The sequence below is a fragment of the Ranitomeya variabilis genome, chromosome 5 (genome assembly GCF_051348905.1).
Source record: "Ranitomeya variabilis isolate aRanVar5 chromosome 5, aRanVar5.hap1, whole genome shotgun sequence".
NCBI classification, from domain to species: domain Eukaryota; kingdom Metazoa; phylum Chordata; class Amphibia; order Anura; family Dendrobatidae; genus Ranitomeya; species Ranitomeya variabilis.
Window position 1 is genome coordinate 180478083 of NC_135236.1, and position 24386 is coordinate 180502468.

At 43.1% G+C, this 24386-nt stretch overlaps 1 protein-coding gene across 3 annotated transcripts in view; it reads left to right on the plus strand.

Annotated features, from left to right (window-relative positions):
* The window catches only part of TP53BP1 (tumor protein p53 binding protein 1), a 173450-nt gene that overhangs the window by 107348 nt on the left and 41716 nt on the right, over window positions 1-24386 (plus strand). For all 3 annotated transcript variants that reach the window (XM_077263609.1, XM_077263610.1, XM_077263608.1), the window contains exons 13-16: window positions 6588-6707; window positions 8785-9021; window positions 10588-10645; window positions 11826-11921. In XM_077263609.1, the coding sequence (XP_077119724.1) occupies window positions 6588-6707; window positions 8785-9021; window positions 10588-10645; window positions 11826-11921 (511 nt within the window). The remainder of the gene's footprint in view (window positions 1-6587; window positions 6708-8784; window positions 9022-10587; window positions 10646-11825; window positions 11922-24386) is intronic.

Here is a 24386-nt window from a genome sequence, read left to right on the forward strand (position 1 = left end):
CACTATATACCCAATCGTGAGCAACAAAATATATCTGTTAAAGATATATGTAAAGCTACCAAAAAAGTGGCATGTCATTATTGAGTAAAATACTTAATGTGCGCTCATCAGTGAATAATACGATTTCAGCTCACTATATGATTGATATCTGCTGTTTTTTCACCTGTTTTCCACATTAACTATTTTTAGGTGTCTATAGTGTATGGATGGTTTGAGGTCTCCCATTCACAGTACACAGTCAAGAAGGTCTTGTCACTATGTAGTACACATAAACAGCTGCCTTGTGGATTGCATTATACTGCAGTACTAAGCAATGTAGCTGTAAATCAAGCACTGAAGAGGGATTAAAGGCAATATGTTAGCAGGGTTTTTGCTATTTAGTCTGAAAGCATAATGTAGGAGCAGAGACTCAGATTCCAGTGAAGAGTCAATTATTGGGCTTTGTGCTGTAGTTTCCATACAATCGGTGTTTAATCCTCATGAGATTATCACTAGAGGACTAGGTGTCACGTGCATACCAGTCAGGCTGATCTGTGTAACCCCCACCACTGATCTGATTGGCAGCTTTCTGACAATGTACAGTGTTCACAGGAAGCTGCTAATCAGTGGTGTGGGCAGGTTTATACAGGGCTCAGCATTCTGAACACTGCTACACCCAGGCTCGGACTGGCCCATAGGGGAACAGATTCACTTGATTCACTCTGTGCAGAAAAAAGCAGCATGTCATCATTCATTTACCAAACTACCCAGTTTATTATTATATACAGGTCCTTCTCAAAAAATTAGCATATAGTGTTAAATTTCATTATTTACCATAATGTAATGATTACAATTAAACTTTCATATATTATAGATTCATTATCCACCAACTGAAATTTGTCAGGTCATTTATTGTTTTAATACTGATGATTTTGGCCTACAACTCCTGATAACCCAAAAAACCTGTCTCAATAAATTAGCATATCAAGAAAAGGTTCTCTAAACGACCTATTACCCTAATCTTCTGAATCAACTAATTAACTCTAAACACATGCAAAAGATACCTGAGGCTTTTAAAAACTCCCTGCCTGGTTCATTACTCAAAACCCCCATCATGGGTAAGACTAGCGACCTGACAGATGTCAAGGCCATCATTGACACCCTCAAGCAAGAGGGTAAGACCCAGAAAGAAATTTCTCAACAAATAGGCTGTTCCCAGAGTGCTGTATCAAGGCACCTCAATGGTAAGTCTGTTGGAAGGAAACAATGTGGCAGAAAACGCTGTACAACGAGAAGAGGTGACCGGACCCTGAGGAAGATTGTGGAGAAGGACCGATTCCAGACCTTGGGGAACCTGAGGAAGCAGTGGACTGAGTCTGGTGTGGAAACATCCAGAGCCACCGTGCACAGGCGTGTGCAGGAAATGGGCTACAGGTGCCACATTCCCCAGGTAAAGCCACTTTTGAACCATAAACAGCGGCAGAAGCGCCTGACCTGGGCTACAGAGAAGCAGCACTGGACTGTTGCTAAGTGGTCCCAAGTACTTTTTTCTGATGAAAGCAAATTTTGCATGTCATTCGGAAATCAAGGTGCCAGAGTCTGGAGGAAGACTGGGGAGAAGGAAATGCCAAAATGCCTGAAGTCCAGTGTCAAGTACCCAGTCAGTGATGGTGTGGGGTGCCATGTCAGCTGCTGGTGTTGGTCCACTGTGTTTCATCAAGGGCAGGGTCAATGCAGCTAGCTATCAGGAGATTTTTGAGCACTTCATGCTTCCTGGCACCTGCTCACAGTGCCAAAACCACTGGTAAATGGTTTACTGACCATGGTATTACTGTGCTCAATTGGCCTGCCAACTCTCCTGACCTGAACCCCATAGAGAATCTGTGGGATATTGTGAAGAGAAAGTTGAGAGACGCAAGACCCAACACTCTGGATGAGCTTAAGGCCGCTATTGAAGCATCCTGGGCCTCCATAACATCTCAGCAGTGTCACAGGCTGATTGCCTCCATGCCACGCCGCATTGAAGCAGTCATTTCTGCCAAAGGATTCCCGACCAAGTATTGAGTGCATAACTGAACATTATTATTTGATGGTTTTTTTGTTTGTTATTAAAAAACACTTTTATTTGATTGGACGGTTGAAATATGCTAATTTATTGAGACAGGTTTTTTGGGTTATCAGGAGTTGTAGGCCAAAATCATCAGTATTAAAACAATAAAAGACCTGACAAATTTCAGTTGGTGGATAATGAATCTATAATATATGAAAGTTTAATTGTAATCATTACATTATGGTAAATAATGAAATTTAACACTATATGCTAATTTTTTGAGAAGGACCTGTAGAGGTGTAGGTAAGTTGGTTAGCAAGGGTAGTGTAATATTTGCATGTTGGTGAAAAGTGTGCCCCCCATAGTCAATGTTAATTGTGGGCCCTTGCACCCCAGTCCAACACTGGCTACATCTACAACAGAGAAAACCGGAATTATATACAATCTCCACCAAACAGCTGCCCCTGCTCTCACATTCCCTTTAAACACTTACGGCAAACCAGCAACTCTTTCTCCATTTGTTTTGGGGTTTTTCTCTCCCGCTCTGCTCTCCCTCTTCTCCATATACTTCAGTAGAAAAATATTTAGAATTGAGAGTCCTCAGTGGTTGATACTGATGGCTAACTGAAAAGATGGTAACAAATTGCAAGCTTTCGAGACTACTCAGGCCTCTTCATCAGGCACAGACTAATACAACATCTGAAGAATCACATATTTATACACAACACAGTACAGAGCTGTCATTATGGGAGAGTGATAAACAGTTGTGTCCATAAATAGATAAGGAGTGAATGTTTTGTTGTCCTCTGATTGTGGTCTGGTACTGTATTATGATGCCCCATAAGGTCTGAGTGCAAATTCCTTAATTGATGTAAAATGACATAAGTCCATGCGACATATTCATTCCTGCAATGTCAAAGTGCAAAGTGTCAAAGGTTGTCATAAATTTATACTCAGAGATTCTCCTGTCTCTCTGAGATTTGAAGTTAACTTTTCAATACAAGTAATTTCAGGTCCATGGTGCTATGATGAGACACTGCGTTAATATGTGAATAGGTGAATATCGCGCACTGCGTTATACTCACCTGCTCCTGGCGCGGTGCCTGGACGTCTGTTCCTTGGCGCTGGCAGCTTCTTCCTGTAGTGAGCGGTCACATGGTCTGAGGAAATGATGAGTTCGAGAGACAAGGATGGAAAAGTTACTTTTATATATATATTTTTTTTTTTTCTGATAAGCTATATTTCATTTTTTTTATACTGATTTGCACTTTTTATTTTTGAAAATACAGCTGAAAAAGGGCAGCAGCGCTTACCTGCCTTGTTCTCTGAACAAATGCACTACAGAATGCAGCCAGCCCATGTAGCAAAGATGTTGGCAACACGGGTGCAAAATAGTACTAAATAGACAGCCACTCACCACCTATCAGTTCATGGAGAGGGTGACTGCTTTGTATACATTTGCACAATAGAGGCCTGTATAGGGCGCTGTTCACATGCAGGTAATACACAGTGTCTGATTCTCAGCCTATTAGTCACGCCCTATACTATAAGATTAGGTGGGCTGGCCAGCACTCTCAATGCATCCCATGTGCACACCCCTGTATACAAGACCCAACATGCTGGGCTTGGCTGCACCCTGAAAAATAAAGAGAACAAAATACATATAAATATGTGAGGTATTGGTCGATATTTTGGCCAAGATATGCAAGCTCGCAACCCAACATCAAGGGTCCTTACGCTTGCGAGTCCTATCACTAAACTTAGTAGCAAAGCCACGAAAGAGGACTAAAAATCATCCATGAACTGGTAGGTTGTGAGTTTGTCTATTTAGTATTTTGCACCTGTGTTTTGCAACATCTTTCTCTATGGCCTGGCTGCATCCTGTAGTGCATTTGTTCAGAGACCTGGGCAGGTAAGCAGTGCTGCCCTTTTTCAGCTGTAATTTTTTTAAAATTTTTGTTGGATTTTTAGTCGTCTTTTGTGACTTTGCTACTTTTTATTTTTGCCATGTTTGTTGAAACAAAAGTGTTCATTTAAGTATAAAAAGGCTTTTAAAATATTGTTAAATATTAATTTGTGACTAGTGATATAGCAGTTGCTAAAGTATGTACATGTATTTAAAAGGAATCTGTCAGCAGGATTTCACTCTTGAACTATTTATGTGCACATTGAATTCTTTCACAGACAAGTCCAGCAAAATACCTTTATATGACCAGTCTGCTCCTCCATTACTGGAAAATCAGTATTTGAATTGAAATGCAGTAGGCAATGGTAGATCTGAAACCTCCGTCACTCCAGCTCTATTCCCTTCCCAGTTCTGTCTCCTCCTGCTTAACTGACTGCTCTTTTTTCTGAAGTCATATAGCATAAAGGTTGTCAGTCAAGCAGAAGGAGGAGGAGGTGCTGGATAGGAAATAGAGCTGGAGTGACAGAGGCTTTGGATCTGCAAGTAGGTCTTTAGCCATATTTGCATATCATTTTCTCAGTAATGGAGGAACAGACTGACCATATAAAAGTATTGCTGGATTTGTGTTTGAAAGAGCATCATGATATATATAGTTTTGAGGGTAAAATTCTGCTGACAGATTCCATTTAAAAACCCCTAAATGAATGTGATATGCATGTTGATTTCTGTGTTCATGTTGTTTCAGTACTGAGGCCCTTATAGATCCACAGTGTGAGATAGCGCTCACTAACGCGTTGGGGGAATACTCGCTTGGCACAGGATTTAAGCACTCAGGCATGGTTTCTCCACGTAAACAGTCTTATTCGGTTTATTAGACATCATAAACCATAACACAAACAGTTCATTACAGTCTGTTCCAATGGCAGATATGCCCGTTACCCCCTTGTTATCTGGAGTTACCTTACAGGAGCTCCAACTCCACACACTGACTCCTGACAGTGTTGGTTCACGGGGAAAACTGCCTCACTGGGATCACCGTCCTTGTGACCAGCGCTCCTCGGATAGTCCAGACCCGCAGTAGGAACTGCAGCCTCTCCATACTCTTTCAGGAAGTCCAGTCACAGGCACTTCCAACACACAGGCCATCAGTCCATGGTCTTGTCAGGTGCTTGCAGGACTCGAGTCCACTCCAACAATCCATCACCCTGACCATTCCAGGACTCTCACTCTCACCAGGTGCTTGCAGGACTCCAGTCCATCCCAAGACAATCCAACACCCTGAGCATTCAGGTCCACACTCAGAGAGCATACAGGAACCTGTGACCCCACACCCTGGTCACATTATATACCTTGTAACCACACCCACAGGTGAGGTTTGGATCACATGGGCTGGTCACGTGATCCTGACATCACTGCAGGTCCTCAAACACCCACACTTCCCGCAGGAAAAAGGGGTACAGTGAGCACCCTCACCCAGTGGTGAGGTATGTGGGTAGCCAGATCTCATCTCTCATAGCTACCCGCAGCCCGGACCCAGATTCACGAAACAACATCTTAGTGCTCATGTGCACCAAAGACCAAATGCTCCGGATTGCATTGCAGGGAGCAGCTTCCCATATCAAGGGAGGCTTACAGCGCAGAAGACCTCCTCTGCGACACATACCGGCCCTTTACCACAATGCTGGACACTGTCCTCACTATCCCCATTACGCCTCCTGCGTGTCCTGGGGAGCACATACACCGCCCCCTAGCTGTAACAGGGGTTACTGCATCACAACAGGTAGAGAAATATCCAGATACATGAATACTTGGATACCTTTAGGTGCTATAGATTATTATTACAGTGTAGTGACTGCTCGTCAGTTAATATTATGGACACACTGAGCATTATCTTTACAAATGGGCACTGGTGATTCTGCAAACTTAGGAGCAATGGTTAGTACGAACAAATATACGAAGCCTTGTTATATACGTTACTACAGAGAAATGCCTGTCTCTCCAACTGATCTTTCTGAATTCACTGGTGAGGTCCATCTCCAGAGGAAAGACCACCTTTCAGCTTCACGTAGGACCCTTTCTCACAGCGTTTTTGGCCATGTTTGTTGGTCTGAACCAACCTCCGACACAAAATGGGATTCGGAGCCATGGACCTTGTCTGCCTCCAGTAGATATATACACAAGAAAATGATGCACGACAGAGCACACGTTGACTCTTGTCGGCATCATTATAGGCTACAATTCTGTCGGCGCCTACGTCAAAATCCCATTTTGCGGGGGGTGGGGTGGCGGGCAGGACACCAGACTAATGAATGTGGACATGAATGTTGTGTGTAAAGGCCCTTACAGATCAGGTTGCTTCAGCCCATAACTTTCCTTTGCTGAAGGAGAGAGGATATACTTTCTGATAAGTTTTCTCTCTCCAGAACTGGGTGCATTGCTCAGTTGTGTAATGGTCTCCATGCTTTCCAACATTGAGAAAGAAAAGTAGTAAACTTTTAATATTATACCTAGTGACAAGTACCGTAAGTCCGTAGATAGTTGTTGCTAATAATTGTACAACTTATTTGCTGTTTTGTAGCATTGACCTGTACTGATGCCTTTACCCTCATTTAATTATCCTCTGTGCTAATCCTCATGTGTTTTTCCTTTTAGAAACACCTTTCCATTTTACTCTACCAAAGGAAGGAGATCTAATCCAGCCAATAAGCAGTGTTACGCCTCCTATGATTGGCCAACTGAAACGGGGGCCACGAAGGCATAGTACCCCAATTGGTGAGACTCTCTTATATTCATTCACAAGTAATTTTATGTTCTTTGGTTATCAGAATCCATTGAGCTTGCAGTCCCAGTTGGTAGAACGTTATCCCATGCATCACATTTTGTAAAGTACGCCTTTTGCTTTAGGCTGTCTGTACGCTGACTTTTTGTAGCCCAACAATCCAAATGTCATGTATGGGGATAATTGCAGTAGTAATTGCCTTGAAGTGTAGTGTAGCATTAATTGCAGCACGCACGCTTCTCACGCTTTCCAGAACAGTTTGAAAAGTCTTAAACGTTTTGTTTTTACTCCAGCATCGCCATCATTTTAATAAGTTGGAGAAGCTTAGCGAGTCGGGGGCAAGGCCAAGCGATGTTGACAAATTTATTATAATTTATACTACTAAAATGGTGTAAATGATGACGGAAATGTACTCTAGTGTCTAACCTAGACTGGAGTTCATTTCTTATGATGGCGTGCGGCAGCTGAAGGATGCACCAAATTCATTAAGAGTCATAGTGCTCTAAAGAATTTAGCCAGTATGTCAATAAAAAAAAAAAAAAGTCCAATAAAGTCAGTGCAGCTATGTAGTAAATGGCCCTATGGATGCTGTCACATTGTGTTGTGTCTCCCCGTCAGGGCATATTTCCGGACCTGTGCGCTGACGGGGCCATAGACTGCAGTGGTGACGGCCGAGCGAATGGGCGCTCTGCTGTGCACTTTTTCCGGGCGTGTACGCCTAACACTCAGACTTAGTAGACTGGTCACAGCTCTCCTGTGGCAATTAGTTATTAAACCAGGTTCTCAGGAATATACAGCTCTGGCAAAAATTAAGAGACCACTGCAAAATGTTCAGTTTGTCTGATTTTTTTCTTTATAGGTTTATTTTTGAGTAAAATGTAAATTGTTCTTTTATTCTTTAAACTTCTGATAACTTGTCTCCGAATTTCCAAGCATTAAATTTTGTATTTTTTTCCTGAAAAGGAGGAACGGTCAAAATAGAAAAAAAAAAACAAAACCCAGTGCTTTCAGACCTCAAATAATGCAAAGAAAACAAGTTCATAATCATTTAGAAACAATAATGTTTTAACTCACGAAGAGTTCAGAAATCAATACTTTGTGGAATAACCATGATTTTTAATCACAGCTTTCATGCGTCTTGGCATGCTTTCCACCCGTCATTCACACTGCTTCTGGCGCAAAAATGTAAGCAGTTCTTCTTTGTTTGATGGCTTGTGACTCTCCATCATCCTCTTGATTACATTCCAGGGGTTTACAATGGGGTTAAGGTCGGGAGATTGGGCTGCCCATGACAGGGTTTTGATGTGGTGGTCTCTTAATTGTTGCCAGAGCTGTATATATCCATCAAGCTGATTGGATGGTGCGTCAGAAGTTACCCCCAACAGCCTTAATTTGACAGCAATGATGGGCCATCAGTATTAAACTCCAGGAATTTTCCATAAATTTTTTGTTTCATGCAATTGTACTATGAAAACTGCTAGTTCATGCAATGTATGTATATAATAATGCGTGCAAATTTCACGAGGAATTGGTGCCACATCATTAGGTGGTTGTGTGTAAATTCCAATCTGAAAGGGACTAAGTGGCGCCCACCTCACAAGAGGTCTTGTGCACGATCCTGCACGCTGCCGCGCAATATTTAAAGGGGTAGACCAGGCTTGGGGGTTCAAATCTGCAGTCACTCTAAGCCTCACAGCGCTTCTCCGGTGCCGGGAGCATGCCTGCAGCTATGTGATTTGCATACACATGGTCATTTTGCCGAGTTGTTTGCAGTCTCGCTCAATACAAGTGAATTGAGAGAGGCTGGACATGTCTAGTTGGAATGTGGTTGGGAGTATGCAAATTGCATACTTATGGTCACATGACCATTTGCTTCCGGCACTGGAGAATCCTGACCTGTGCCCACTTTGCGTACTGGACAACCTAAGCAACTCGACGTCCTACTTTGCTTCTCTTCTTAAAATCTAAAAATTACCTTGGAGCATAAGCCTTCTATTTTTTTTTTTAATGCTTTTCAGGAAATGTTGTGTTTTGGTGATTATGTTGAGTCTTGTATTTCTGCTGTTTCAGTTGTTGGAGGCTGTCCAGACAGCACCCTGGCGACCAGTAATGTCACTGCAGAAAGCAATGTTGCGAGCAACGATGTTACCGTGGAGAGCGCCATGGTAACAACAGATGTGTCTGAGGAAAGCGACAAGGGAAATTCTGGCTCTGCCTCCGATGCTGATGGCAAACTGTGCCTGAGAATGAAACTTATTACACCCGTAAATGAGGAGAGCCAAAGTGCGCCACAGTTTAGCCTGGAAAGTAAGATTGCCACCATGTCTAGCCACACAAGGACGATGGAGTGCAGGACTGAGTGCTGGGATGTAAATGGAATGGCTGCAATACATCTTGGGGTTACGTTCATGCATTTGTAACATCGGACATGTGGTTGTTTTTTGTTGTCATTGCTATTGGTCTGATTTCCTAGTAATATACAAGCTGACCACTGTGAACCCGGCGGGAAAAGATGTTAGGCTTTTTACATACACATGTCAGAGATGATGTCTCAGGCCACGTTCACACATTCAGTATTTTACCTCAGTATTTGTAAGCCAAAACCAGGAGAGGAACAGTATAATAGAAACCCGTCACTACTTCTGTGTTTATCACCCTCTCCTGGTTTTGGCTTACAGATACTGAGGTCAAATACTGACCAAATACTGAGCGTATGTGTATGTGGCCTTAGCCTTAATCAGCTTTTCAGATCCTATGTTCGCACATTGCATTTTTTATACATTTTTTTGTTCTGCAGGCAAAACCTGCGCTCTCTGTTTTTGTCATGGTACATTTTCTCTTTTGCATGCTGAGAAAGTTTAGTGCATAAAAAAACCCATCTGATTCTACTTAATCAGGTTTTGGCACCAAAAAACGCAGCAAAAACTGATACCTGCGTTTTTTTCAGCGTTTTTTGCACCAATCATTGCTTTCAATGGGTGAAAAAAACTCTGAAAGTGAAATGCTGTACTTTGCAAAAACCAAGGTATTGCCCAAAATACTGAGGACAACAACACCAAGCTGCGTGCATGAGATTTCTGCAATCTCATAGACTTTGCTGGTACTGCAAAGTGCAGTTGAAAAGTTGCATAAAAAAGCTAAGGAAACGCAACGTGTGAACATAGCCTTAGGGTATGTGTCCACGGTCAGGTTTGCTTCAGGCTTTGGTCAGGATTTTCTGCAGGTAAAATCCTGACCAAAAATGCACCTGAGGTCACTGGCAGGTCACCTGCGGTGTTCCTGAGTGTTTTGCTCATTGTAGCAACATGCTGCGTTCTGAAAAAACGCACCGCAACGGGAAAAACGCATGCGTTATTTAATGCACAGTGGAGACGGGATTTCATTAAATCCCCTCCACTATGCTGTAACATCTGGACGCTGCGTTTTTGACTCTGCGGCTCAGCGCTGCGTCAAAAACGCAGCGTTTCCTGAATGTGGACACATACCCTTAGGGTACTTTCACACTAGCGTCGTTCGACGCACGTCGGCAATGCGTCGTTTTGGTGAAAAAACGCATCCTGCAAAGTTGCCCGCAGGATGCGTTTTTTCTCCACAGACTTGCATTAGCGACGCATTGCGAGGGATTGGCGGACCGTCGGCATAAACAAACGTTCCATGTAAGGTTTTTTTGTGCGTCGTGTCCGCCATTTCCGCCCCCTCCTCCCCGGATATTGCAATGGGGCAGCGGATGCGTTGAAAAACTGCATCCACTGCCCCCGTTGTGCTTTTATTTCACAGTATGTGTCGGTACGTCGGCCCGACGCACTGCGACGGGTCCGTACCGACGCTAGTGTGAAAGTAGCCTTAATGTGTTTTTTCTTTTTTCTTGTGCAGAACCTCCTGTTGCTGAGAGAACAAATGGAGCTGCTGCGGTGGAGGGGGGGATCGCCAGGTAATAAGATTCTTGTTGCTTTTCAGAGCTGTATGGAACAGTAATTTCCCCAAATAACTTGATTATAAAAATATTTAAATCATGCGCAAATGTAGATGTGACTGCAGCGTTGACATCTATTGGCATGTAAAAGACTCTGAGTTATGGGTCTCTCAGACAAGCGCCGATAGGCTACATACAAGTGCTAGTTTGCCAGGCTATTACCCAGGCCGATGGTAACAGAATGGTTGTTATTATGATCGCCCTGTCCCCACACAGGGCAATATGCTGCTGATCATGACCATTTTTATACTAGCATAAAAGATTCAATCACCCAACGATTGAGAGTTTTGCTTATTTGTCAGGTGATCACCATGAAGCTTATACAGACTGGAAAATTTGGACGGACGTTTCTGCCAGTTATTGGGTCGTGTAGATGCACCATTTTAAGCATGCTTTAGTCTCACTTTAAAGGATAGTTCTAGAAGCTTGTCATGTCTCCAAATGTTATTAACTTACAGATATGGGGTTAGTCTGCAGGTTACTAGATTTCTAATGCTGTGCAGTACTGGAAGCTCGGCTACTGGAAGAAATGAACTTTATTCCTCCCGGCAACCGCTGAATTTAAGTTAGAGGCGCGGCTTCAGATACTGCTCAGTACATAATGAGCAGCGGCTGTAACCACACCCTGACACCTTGATAGTCGTCTCTGTACTGGTATGCTGCAGAGACGGCTGTCAGTCAGTGCCGGGGCGTGTTTACCGCTGCTGCTCACTGTATACGGAGCTGTGTTAGGACCCACATTGGCAATCCTCTGTGACTGAAAGTCCACGGTGGCCAGGAGGAATAGAGCAAATTTCTTTCTGGTAGCGGAGCTTTCAGTGTGGTGGCCACAAGGGTTATTGCAGAGTAACACCATATCTGCAGGTTAATAGCTTTTTTGGACATGACCGGTTTATTTTTAATAATGTTCTGCAGAGAGGCACATACATAAATTGGATGGATAAGTGATGTATTCCATGGCTAAATCCTATCCTTCGTTGTGCTTCTGTATATAAGCCCATGGGCCAGCATGCCCTATTATTGCTACCTTTATTTGTCCATGTGCCATTGTTACACATCATCTCGTCAATTTCTGTATCATGCATTAACTTTAGACCCATAGTTAGTTACTAATGAGGCTTATTTTTTTTCTTTACAGTAGTACAGAGGACTCCCCATCTGTATTTATACGTGTTTGTGAAGTCCATCGTGAAGAAGAGTCCAGAAGTCTTCAGATGCCCACTACACCGGTCAGGTAAATGTCATTAAACTCAGGACTGGACTTTTCATTTTGGAATCTTACTATTGGTTTTCATAAAATATCAGGAATAGATTTTATTGTAAATTGGTTTTGTCCAAGTGGAAAAAACATTATGGCTGTAGTGTAACGGCTCCTCCAGAATAAGTTATTGTGTGTCATTGAATAACAATATATCTGACTGCATGAGGCCTCAGCAGTTTTTCGTTATGTTCCTCTGCTTCTCTCAAGCTTCTTCCCCTCTCCTCTCCATAGACTTTTTTTTTTAGGCAGCAGTTGTAACTTAATCCCTCAATGAGGAACAATTTGAGCATCTTTTTTTTTTTTTTTTTCCATAGTGAATGATCATTGCAGGAACATTAACAGTAACTGATATGTGGGAGAAAATGACATTATTTTCTAATGAGATATAATGCAAAATTTCTTCTCTTGTACTGTTGAATTTTGGTAAAAAAATAGTGTAGATACTAATTAAAGTGATCCTAACATGACAAGTACCTGGTTTCATAAAATGTAATGGAGGTAAACACTGTGTGCACAGCTACGGAATGGTGCCGAGACTAGGTACCCAAACCATCCAATAAATATGAAAAAGTCTCGCACTCAACTTAAGTATAAATACATGAATTTATTTGTAGCACCAGAAACATTTCAGTCCTAGTGGACTTTCATCAGTCACGTGTTGTGCCTGGTTTGTACAACAAACTTTCTTATGAAAATGGTACACGTGTTGTGCAATAGAGGGCCGCCACACTAAATGTCAGGGGAAATTCTAAAAGGGTATATGACATGACTTGAATATGGATGTAGTGGAAGTGGGGCCGTGAACACCCGTAAACACAGGCCGTATAAGGGCTTTAGAGGCTGTGCATAGGTGAGGGGTTCCTTCAGACTCGGTATCCACCGTTTGTTGTACAAACCAGGCACACCCGTGACTGATGAAAGTCCGCTAGGACTGAAACGTTTCTGGTGCTACAAATAAATTCACATACCGTATATACTCGAGTATAAGCCGACCCGAGTATAAGCCGATCCCCCTAATTTTGCCACAAAAAACTGGGAAAACTTATTGACTCGAGTATAAGCCTAGGGTGGAAAATGCAGCAGCTACCGGTGAATTTCAAAAATAAAAATAGATGCTCCATACTGTTCATTATGGCCCCATAGCTGTGCCATATAGTGCTCTGCACCATTATTGCCCCATAGCTGTGCCATATAGTGCTCTGCACCGTTCATTATTGCCCCATAGCTGTGCCATATAGTGCTCTGCACCATTATTGTCCCATAGCTGTGCCATACAGTGCTCTGCACCATTATTGCCCCATAGCTGTGCCATATAGTGCTCCGCACCGTCCATTATTGCCCCATAGCTGTGCCATACAGTGCTCTGCACCATTATTGCCCCATAGCTGTGCCATATAGTGCTCTGCACCGTCCATTATTGCCCCATAGCTGTGCCATACAGTGCTCTGCACCATTATTGCCCCATAGCTGTGCCATATAGTGCTCTGCACCATTATTGCCCCATAGCTGTCATATAGTGCTCTGCACCATTATTGCCCCATAGCTGTGCCATACAGTGCTCTGCACCATTACTGCCCCATAGCTGTGCCATATAGTGCTCTGCACCATTACTGCCCCATAGCTGTGCCATATAGTGCTCTGCACCGTTGCCCCATAGCTGTGCCATACAGTGCTCTGCACCATTGCCCCATAGCTCTGCCATATAGTGCTCTGCACCGTCCATTATTGCCCCATAGCTGTGCCATATAGTGCTCTGCACCGTCCATTATTGCCCCATAGCTCTGCCATATAGTGCTCTGCACCGTCCATTATTGCCCCATAGCTGTGCTGCTGCTGCTGCTGCTGCAATAAAAATAATAAAACACATACTCACCTCTCTTGCAGCTCCTCGGCGCCATCTTCCCGGCGTCTCTCTGCACTGACTGATCAGGCAGAGGGCGGCGCGCACACTATATGCGTCATCGCGCCCTCTGACCTGCACAGTCAGTGAGGAGAGAGAGAGACGCCGGGAAGATGGAGACAGCGCCCGGCGTGTGGAACGAGGACAGGTGACTATGTAATACTTACCTGCTTCCGGCGTCCCGCTCCTTCCCCCGGACAGCTGGTCTTCGGTGCCGCAGCCTCTTCCTCTATCAGCGGTCACCGGCACCGCTTCATTAGAGAAATGAATAGGCGGCTCCGCCCCTATGGGAGGTGGAGCAGCCTATTCATTTCTCTAATGAGCGGTCCCACGTGACAGCTCAGGGGAAGAGGCTGCTGCACCCGGAGACCGTGTGACAGGCAGGGGGAGCGACAGGAGCGCCGGGACTAGGTGAGTATGCATCAGCGCCCTCTCCCCCTCACCCGCCGACCCCACCGCCGACCGTGACTCGAGTATAAGCCGAGGGGGCACTTTCAGCCCAAAAATTTGGGCTGAAAATCTCGGCTTATACTCGAGTATATACGGTATTTATACTTAAGTTGAGTGCGAGACTTTTTCATATTCATAAAATGTAATGGGCTGGAAAACTATAGTCAGTGCCTTTGGGTTATATATGTGAAAATTGCAGGAGCAGCTAAAGCTGCCTCCATGCCGGTAGTGAAGAATTATGTCATTATTATTTATAGTACTTTATACTTTGATGAAACTTGAGAAAACTGGCACTTTGTCTTTCTTTAAAAAAATAAAAAAAGAAAAGTGTATTCTTTTAAAAAGACCTAAAAACCACAGGTATATACAGACAACTGGCTGTTTTGGAATTAAGGTTTGTTATTCATGGTTGTCTGAGAAAAAAACGTTTTTTTTAATGGTGAGCAAACACCCTCTTCCTATTCACATGTCACCTCCTACACCCAATCGACAGGTAAATCCGTAGGTGAATGCTCATAAATGAGATAAACTTCAACCTCTGAAAGCAGAGAAAAAGACATTAAATAGTAAAGTTACAGTGTAAATGCAGCATGCTGTGAGAACATATTATATCTTAATCCTGCCATAGATCTAAATCATGTGGATATCTCGTCAAGGTTTAAACCGATGAACTAATTAAATAATCATTTTTTATTTTTTTTTGGCATTTTAACCCCTTTCTACCATTGGACGTACTATTCCGTCCATGTGGGGTGGGCCCTACTTCCCAAGGAAGGAATAGTACGTCCAGAACGATCAGCCACGCTCACGGGGGGAGCGCGGCCGATCGCGGCCGGGTGTCAGCTGACTATCACAGCTGACATCCGGCACTATGTACCAGGAGCGGTCACGGACCGCCCCCGGCACACTGCGATCAAACATGATCGCAGTGTTCCGGTGGTATAAGGAAGCATCGCGCAGGGAGGGGGCTCCGTGGGTGCTTCCCTGAGACCCTCGGAGCAATGCGATGTGATCGCGTTGCTCCGAGGGTCTCTTACCTCCTCCCTGCAGGCCCGGATCCAAAATGGCCGCGGGGCTGCATCTGGGTCCTGCAGGGATGTGGCTTGACAGCGCCTGCTCAGAGCAGGCGCAGGGAAGCCTCCCTGCTGTGCATGTCAGATCGCTGATCTGACACAGTGCACAGCAAAGTGTCTGATCAGTGATCTGTCACTTTACTGTGATGTCTTCCCCCCCCGGGGCAAAGTAAAAAAAAAAAAAAAAAATTCCTAAATAAATAATAATAAAAAAATATTGTTCCAATAAATACATTCCTTTATCTAATTAAAAAAAAAAAAAACAATAAAAGTACACATATTTAGTATCGCCGTGTCCTTTACGACCCAACCTATAAAACTAGTTAACACCTTCAGTGAACACCGTAGAAAAAAGAGGCAAAAAACAACGCTTTATTATACCGCCGAACAAAAAGTGGAATAACACGAGATCAAAAAGATGGATATAAATAACCATGGTACCGCTGAAAACGTCATCTTGTCCCGCAAAAAACGAGCCGCTTACAGCATCATCAGCAAAAAAATAAAAAAGTGATAGCCCTCAGAATAAAGCGATGCAAAAATAATTATTTTTTTCTATAAAATAGTTATTATCGTATAAAAGCGCCAAAACATAAAAAAATTATATGAATGAGGTATCGCTGTAATCGTACTGACCCGAAGAAAAAACTGCTTTATCCATTTTACCAAACGCGGAACGGTATAAACGCCCCCCCCCCGCTGGTTTTTGGTCATTCTGCCTCGCAAAAATCTGAATAAAAAGCGATCAAAAAATGTCACGTGCTCGATAATCATACCAATAAAAACGTCAACTCGTCCCGCAAAAAACAAGACCTCACATGACACTCTGAGCCAAAATATGGAAAAATTATAGCTCTCAAAATGTGGTAACGCAAAAAATATTTTTTGCAATAAAAAGCATCTTTTAGTGTGTGACGGCTGCCAATCATAAAAATCCGCTTAAAAACCTGCTATAAATAGTAAATCAAACCCCTTTCATCACCCCCTTAGTTAGGGAAAAATTAAAAAAAAAATTTATTTCCATTTTCCCATTAGGGCTAGGGTTAGGTTTAGGGTTAGGGCTAGGATTAGGGTTAGGGCTACAGTTAGGGTTGGGGCTAAAGTTAGGGTTAGGGTTTGGATTACATTTACGGTTGGGAATAGGGTTGGGATTAGGGTAAGGGGTGTGTCAGGGTTAGGGGTGTGGTTAGGGTTACCGTTGAGATTAGGGTTAGGGGTGTGTTTGGATTAGGGTTTCAGTAATAATTGGGGGGTTTCCACTGTTTAGGCACATCAGGGGCTCTCCAAACGCGACATGGCGTCCGATCTCAATTCCAGCCAATTCTGCGTTGAAAAAGCAAAACGGTGCTCCTTCCCTTCCGAGCTCTCCCGTGCGCCCAAACAGGGGTTTACCCCAACATATGGGGTATCAGCGTACTCAGGACACATTGGACAACAACTTTTTGGGTCCAATTTCTCCTGTTACCCTTGGGAAAATACAAAACTGGGGGCTAAAAAATAATTTATGTGGAGAAAAAAAAAGGATTTTTATTTTCACAGCTCTGCGTTATAAACTGTAGTGAATCACTTGGGGGTTCAAAGTTTTCACAACACACTATAGATAAGTTCCTTGGAGGGTCTAATTTCCAATATGGGGTCACTTGTGGGGGGGGTTCTACTGTTTAGTTACATCAGGGGCTCTGCAAATGCAATGTGACGCCTGCAGACCAATCCATCTAAGGGTACGTCTCCACGGTCCGTTTCGCCGGTGGGATCGCCGCAGCGGCGAAGCCGCTCGGCGCTAAGCCCCGCCCCCTTAATGGGACGCGATGGTGCCGGATGTGTACAGTACACATCCGGGATCATCGCACCCCTCGCCATAGGGCCCTGTGATATGCCTTGCGGGGACGCTGCGTCCCCGCAAGGTGTACGGACATGCTGCGTTCTGAAAAGACGCGCAGCATGTCCGGAGTCGCAGGGCCTCCGCGTGCGGGTTTCCACGCATAGTGGAGACGGGATTTCATAAAATCCCCTCCACTATGCTGGAACATCTGGACGCTGCTTGTTTGACGCTGCAGCGTCAAACAAGCAGCGTTTACGTACCGTGGAAACATACCCTAAGTCTGCATTCCAAATGGAGCTCCTTCCCTTCCGAGCTCTGCCATGCGCCCAAACGGTGGTTCCCACCCACATATGGGGTATCAGCGTACTCAGGACAAATTGGACAACAACTTTTGGGGTTCAGTTTCAACTGTTAGCCTTGGAAAAATACAAAACTGGGGGCTAAAAAAATATTTTTTGTGGGAATTTTTTTTTTATTTTCACGGCTCTGCGTTATAAACTGTAGTGACACACTTGGGAGTTCAAAGCCCTCATAACACATCTAGATGAGTTCCTTAGGGGGTGTACTTTCCAAAATTCTGTCACTTATGGGGGGTTTCAATGTTTAGGCACATCAGTGGCTCTCCAAACGCAACATGGCGTCCCATCTCAATTCCAGTCAATTTTGCGGTGAAAAGTCAAATGGCGCTCCTTCCCTTCCGAGCTCTGCCATGCGCCCAAACAGTGGTTTACCCCCACATATGGGGTATCATCGTACTCAGAAGAAATTGGACACAAAAAAGTTGTTGTACAATTTGTCCTCTTACCCTTGGGAAAATAAAAAATTAAGGGCGAAAAGATCATTTTTGTGAAAAAATAATTTTTTTTATTTTTACGGCTCTGCATTATAAACTTCTGTGAAGCATTTGGTGGGTCAAAGTGCTCACCACACATCTAGATGACTTCCTTTGGGGGTCTACTTTCCAAAATGGTGTCACTTGTGGGGGGTTTCAATGTTTAGGCACATCAGTGGCTCTCCAAACGCAACGTGGGGTCCCATCTCAATTCCTGTCAATTTTGCATTGAAAAGTCAAACTGATTCCTTCCCTTCCGAGCTCTGCCATGCGCCCAAACAGTGGTTTACCCCCACATATGGGGTATCGGCGTACTCAGGACAAATTGTACAACAACTTTTGGGTTCCAATTTCTTCTCTTACCCTTGGGAAAATAAAAAATTGGGCCGAAAAGATCATTTTTATGAAAAAATATGATTTTTTATTTTTACGGCTCTGCATTATAAACTTCTGTGAGTCACTCCTGTTACCCTTGGTAAAATAAAACAAATTGGAGCTGAAGTAAGTTTTTTGTGAAAAAAAAGTTAAATGTTCATTTTTATTTAAACATTCCAAAAATTCCTGTGAAACACCTGAAGGGTTAATAAACTTCTTGAATGTGGTTTTAAGCACCTTGAGGGGTGCAGTTTTTAGAATGGTGTCACACTTGGTTATTTTCTATCATATAGACACCTCAAAATGACTTCAAATGAGATGTGGTCCCTAAAAAAAAAAAATGGTGTTGTAAAAATGAGAAATTGCTGGTCAACTTTTAACCCTTATAACTCCCTAACAAAAAAAAAAATTGGGGTTCCAAAATTGTGCTGATGTAAAGTAGACATGTGGGAAATGTTACTTATTAAGTATTTTGTGTGACACATCTCTGTGATTTAATTGCATAAAAATTCAAAGTTGGAAAATTGCGAAATTTTCAAAATTTTCGCCAAATTTCCATTTTTTTCTCAAATAAATGCAGGTAATATCAAAGAAATGTTATCGCTGTCACGAAGTACATTATGTCACGGGAAAACAGTGTCAGAATTACCGGGATCCGTTGAAGCGTTCCAGAGTTAAAACCTCATAAAGGGACAGTGGTCAGAATTGTAAAAATTGGCCTGGTCATTAACGTGCAAACCACCCTTAATGGTGAACGATATTTGTTCTACGACACCTATGAATAAGGAAATTCAGTTCTGAAATGCATCAGATCTTTATATATCTGTGTATACTTCTTGAAGAAATAAAGAATATACTTGCTGTATTTAAAAAAAAAAAAAAAAAAGACTGAATGCCGTTTTTTTTTTTTAATTTTGGTCCTTACTACTTCGCTCCCTTTATCAGGCACCTGAGGATGACGATTTGCAGGTGTGGTGAGCAGTTTCCTTACTACTTTCCTTGTGTCACAAGATAGCAGAGACTCTGATATCCCTAATATTGGACATAAAGTTATTTGCAAGGAATTACTTCCCCACTGAATATTGTAGCACTGGAGGAAACCTGGGTCATGGAAACCTGGTGCTGTGAATATGTAATTATATACTTTCATTGTTTTCTGCATGCGGTTGTGGCGTTAAACAGAACTCCAGTCTGGAGGCACAGATTGTGCTTGGAAATTACAGAGATGGAACACATTGTGGAGACGTTGCCTCAAGATGTTAAAAGTAACCTGCCAGGCAACCATCCCGGGCAGCCCAGCTGCCATTTTATATTATTCCCTGAAACACCAGAGCCTTTACTTTGAAGATCCTCCCAGCGCTGCTGTTGAATGTGATGGGTCTTTCCCTCGCATGTACATAGGGAGAGACCTGTCAATCAGCTGCAGCACAGTTGGACTAGTCTGGTCCCGGCTGGATCTTCTAAGTTTGTTCTCTGAAATGCCGGAGCACTAAGTGAAAAACATACCTCGCTACAATCGTACAGCCATGCTGCAATTCATGTGGTCTGCAGTTTGGGCAGCATGATTCACATGACAAGTTCCCTTTTAAGCATAAATATATATATCTGTAAATGGCAAACAATTGTTTTAAAATAATTGAAAGGGGATAAGGAATAACCCCTGTTGGCAGTCAGGTTTTGCTTTCAATATCTGGAATAATTAAAAATATTTCTGTACTTTTGTATACAAGTCTGTTGCTTTTTTTTTTGTGGCAAATGTAACAATTTCTGAAGTGCGCTGGTTTGAAATTAACACAATTCTAAATTACCGTACTATATAATTTCTTACTTATACCCACAAAATTGTATCTGCACACTGCAGGTGTAATTCAGTCTAGTGCTAAAGTGTTTCTGTTCAGTAATTCAATCATTTTGCTAAACACTCTATATAATGTTGTATGTTTGCAGGTTTGTCTACTGCTGGACAACCCCTGCCTAATCGCTTCAAGGCTCCATTTAATATAAAAACAATGGATACTTACCTCCTGCAGCCAGACCCTTCCACTAATGTCAACTCCACTATTCCTGGTGGATCACATATAATTATCGTATCAGGGCTGCGGACGCTGATCGGCTGCAGCTCATTAATATTTCTTCAAAGCGATTGTCCGCTTTGGCTACAGCCTTTACTATTTAGTCAATCGGTAACCTTTTACTAGCTTCAGCAAATCTGTGACAATAAGTGACCCACTGATTTATCAAATACCCAAGAACCTCCAAGATAATCGTGTATCATTTCTAATTTTTGCAAATTTAATAAAAAAGAAAAGCTGAAATATCATGTGGTCATGAGTATTCAGACCCTTTGCTCACACTCGTATTTAAGTCACATGCTGTCCATTTCCTTGTGATCTTCCTTGAGATGGTTCCACTCCTTCATTGCAGGCCAGCTGTATTTAATTAAACTGATATGACTTGATTTGGAAAGGCGCACACACCTGTCTATATAAGACCTCACAGCTCACAGTGCATGTCAGACCAAATGAGAATCATGAGGTCAAAGGAACTGGCCAAGGAGCTCAGAAACAGAATTGTGGCAAGGCACAGATCTGGCCAAGGTTACAACAGAATTTCTGTAGTACTCAAGGTTCCTAAGACCACAATGGCCCCATAATCCTTAAATGGAAGAAGTTTGGGAGCACCAGAAGTCTTCGACCTGGCCGTCTAGCCAAACTGAGCAATTGTGGGAGCCTTGGTGAGAGGTAAAGAATAGGGTTGAGCGAAACGGGTCGGCCATTTTCAGAAGTCGCCGACTTTTGGCAAAGTCGGGTTTCATGAAACCCGACCCGACCCCTGTGTGGGGTCGGCCATGAGGTCGGCGATCTTCTGAATCTGGTATCGGAATTCCGATACCGAGTTCCGATATGTTTGCGATATCGGGAATCGGTATCGGAATCCATATTTAAGTGTTAAATAAAGAATCAAAATAAAAAATATTGATATACTCACCCTCGGACGCGCCCTGGTACTAACCGGCAGCCTTCCTTCCTAAGAATGAGCGCGTGAATGACCTGCGGTGACGTCGCGGCTTGTGATTGGTCGCGAGCGGTCACATGGACAAGCCGCGACGTCATCTAAGGTCCTTCACGCGCTCATTCTTAGGAAGGAAGGCTGCCGGAAAGAAGCAGGGCGCGTCCGAGGGTGAGTATATACCTAATAGGAATATACTCACCCTCGGACGCGCCCTGCTTCTTTCCGGCAGCCTTCCTTCCTAAGAATGAGCGCGTGAAGGACCTTAGATGACGTCGCGGCTTGTCCATGTGACCGCTCGCGACCAATCACAAGCCGCGACGTCACCGCAGGTCATTCACGCGCTCATTCTTAGGAAGGAAGGAAGGCTGCTGGTTAGTACCAGGGCGCGTCCGAGGGTGAGTATATCAATATTTTTTATTTTGATTCTTTATTTTACACATTAATATGGATCCCAGGGCCTGAAGGAGAGTTTCCTCTCCTTCAGACCCTGGGAACCATAGTATCCCATTGCTCTGCATTGGGTTTCGTGTTTCGGCCGACCGCGACTTTTTTATAGGATCGGCCAATTTCACTCGACCCGACTTTTGAGAAAGTCGGGTTTCGTGAAACCCGACCCGATCCTATAAAAATAAGTCGCTCAACCCTAGTAAAGAAGAACCCCAAGTTCACTGTGGCTGAGCTCCAGAGATGCAGTAGGGAGATGGGAGAAAGTTCCACAAAGTCAACTATCACTGCATCCCTCCACCAGTTGGGCCCTTATGGCAGAGTGGCCCGACGGAAACCTCTCCTCAGTGCATGACATATGAAAGCCCGCATAGAGTTTGTTAAAAAAAACAAACACACACATGATGGATTCACTGGTCTGATGAGAGGCAGATAGACCTTTTTGTGATATTTGTAAGTGGTATGTGTGGGGGGAACCAGGCACTGCTCATCACCTGCCCAATACAATCCCAACAGTGAAACGTGGTGGCAGCATCATGCTATGGGGGTGTTTCAGCTGCAGGGACAGGATGACTGGTTGTCATTGAGGGAAACATGAATGCCGCCAAGTACAGAGATATCCTGATGAAAACCTCTTCCAGAGTGCTCTGGACCTCAGACTTAGCCGAAGGTTCACCTTCCAGCAAGACAATGATCCTAAGCACACAGCTAAAATAACAAAGCAGTGGCTTCAGAACAACTCTGTGACCATTCTTGACTGGCCCAGCCAGAGCCCTGACCTAAACCCTTTTGAGCATCTCTGGAGAGACCTGAAAATGGCTGTCCATCAACGTTCACCATCCAACCTGACGGAACTGGAGAGGATCTGCAAAGAAGAATGGCAGAGGATCCCCAAATCCAGGTGTGAAAAACTTGTTGCATCATTCCCAAGAAGACTCATGGCTGTACTAGCTCAAAAGTTGCTTCTACTCAATACTGAGCAAAGGGTCAGGGACACTTATAACCATGTGATATTTCAGGTTTTTTTTTTAATAAGCAAAAATTGCTACATTTGTTTTTTTTCAGTCAAGATGGGGTGCAGAGTGTACATTAATGTGAAAAAATAACTTTTTTGAATTTACCAAAGGGGCCTGTACCCATTGTGTTTGTGTATGTATATGTATGTATGCAGTGTCGGACTGGGGTGCCAAGGGCCCACCACTAACTGACTTTGGGGGGGCCCACTTTTCACCTGCATACAAATATTACACTAACCTGATTCACAAAGTTACCTATATATCCATGTAATAATAAACTGGGTAGTTTGGTAAAGGAATGATGTGATGCTGTTTTGTTCTGTACAGAGTGAATCAAGTGAATTATGCCAAGTACTGCCTATGTAGTGGGGTTTGGGGCCCAGATCTGCACAGGGGCCCACCGGGGGATTCCCCTGTTACCCTGTGGGCCAGTCCGAGCCTGTATGTACAGTATGTATGTATATATGAATGAATGTATGTGTATATATAAGATTTTAAAATTCAAAATTACCACATCCTTTAGTGTATGTTCTATCAAAGTGTATATATTTAAGTAACTCATAGAGTAAAAAAAAACCAAACTTGATTATAAAATCAAAACACCCGCATTGCGTATTTCGGGCACCAGGCTTCCCTAAAGAAAAAAAATATATAGTAAGAAGCAATTAAACGAACTTCACATCTACCCTTAAATGTTATGCATAAAACCTGTCAGGTCACCATGCAAAAAACAAGCCCTCATAGAGCTCCATTAGCAGAAATGTAAAAACTTTTAGAAGTCTCAGAAAATTACGACAAAAAACACTTTTTTTTTTTACCTCTTAGTAAACTTGCGTAATTTTTTTTTTTTTTTTTTTTTTACTGTATTCATATTGACCTGAAGAATAATACTACCATGTTATTTTTAGCATGCAATGAACTCCATAAAAAGAAAACTATGGCAGAATTACATTTTGTTAAATCAGAGATTGACAGATTTTTTTTTTTTTTTTTTTGCAATTGCACCTCGTTTGGAATTCCCCCCCCCCCCCCCCCCCCCCCCCCATTTTCAGTAACGTTAAATGGTAAAAAAATAGGATCATTCAAAAGCAACAGAAAAATAGCCAAGTTTTATGCCTCTTTGAAGAAGAGGAGGAAAAGAAAATAATTGCCCCAGCTTTAATTCACCATTAATGCACAGAGCATAAAGTGCATGGACAACGTTGAAAAAGATGCTTTGTATATTGATGAAGATGATCATGGATGCTGTGAACGCTTTATTTCCCAATGTGGGATTGAAGACTTTATTTTTCATGTGCATCCGATGTAAGGTTGTGCTGTCCTATGTCTGCTTGAATTTTTATGTCTCAAATCTGGATTTGTAGTGCTATCATTGAACTCCTATTTGCATTCTCATATGCCTTAGATGAGTGCGATCTTTGTTTTGTTTTTTTTTTGCTCTGGATTGTGCTGCCTGCCTTCCACTGTCCATCAGCCAAATCAGCTATTGGGTTTAGACAATTGGTCACAATTGC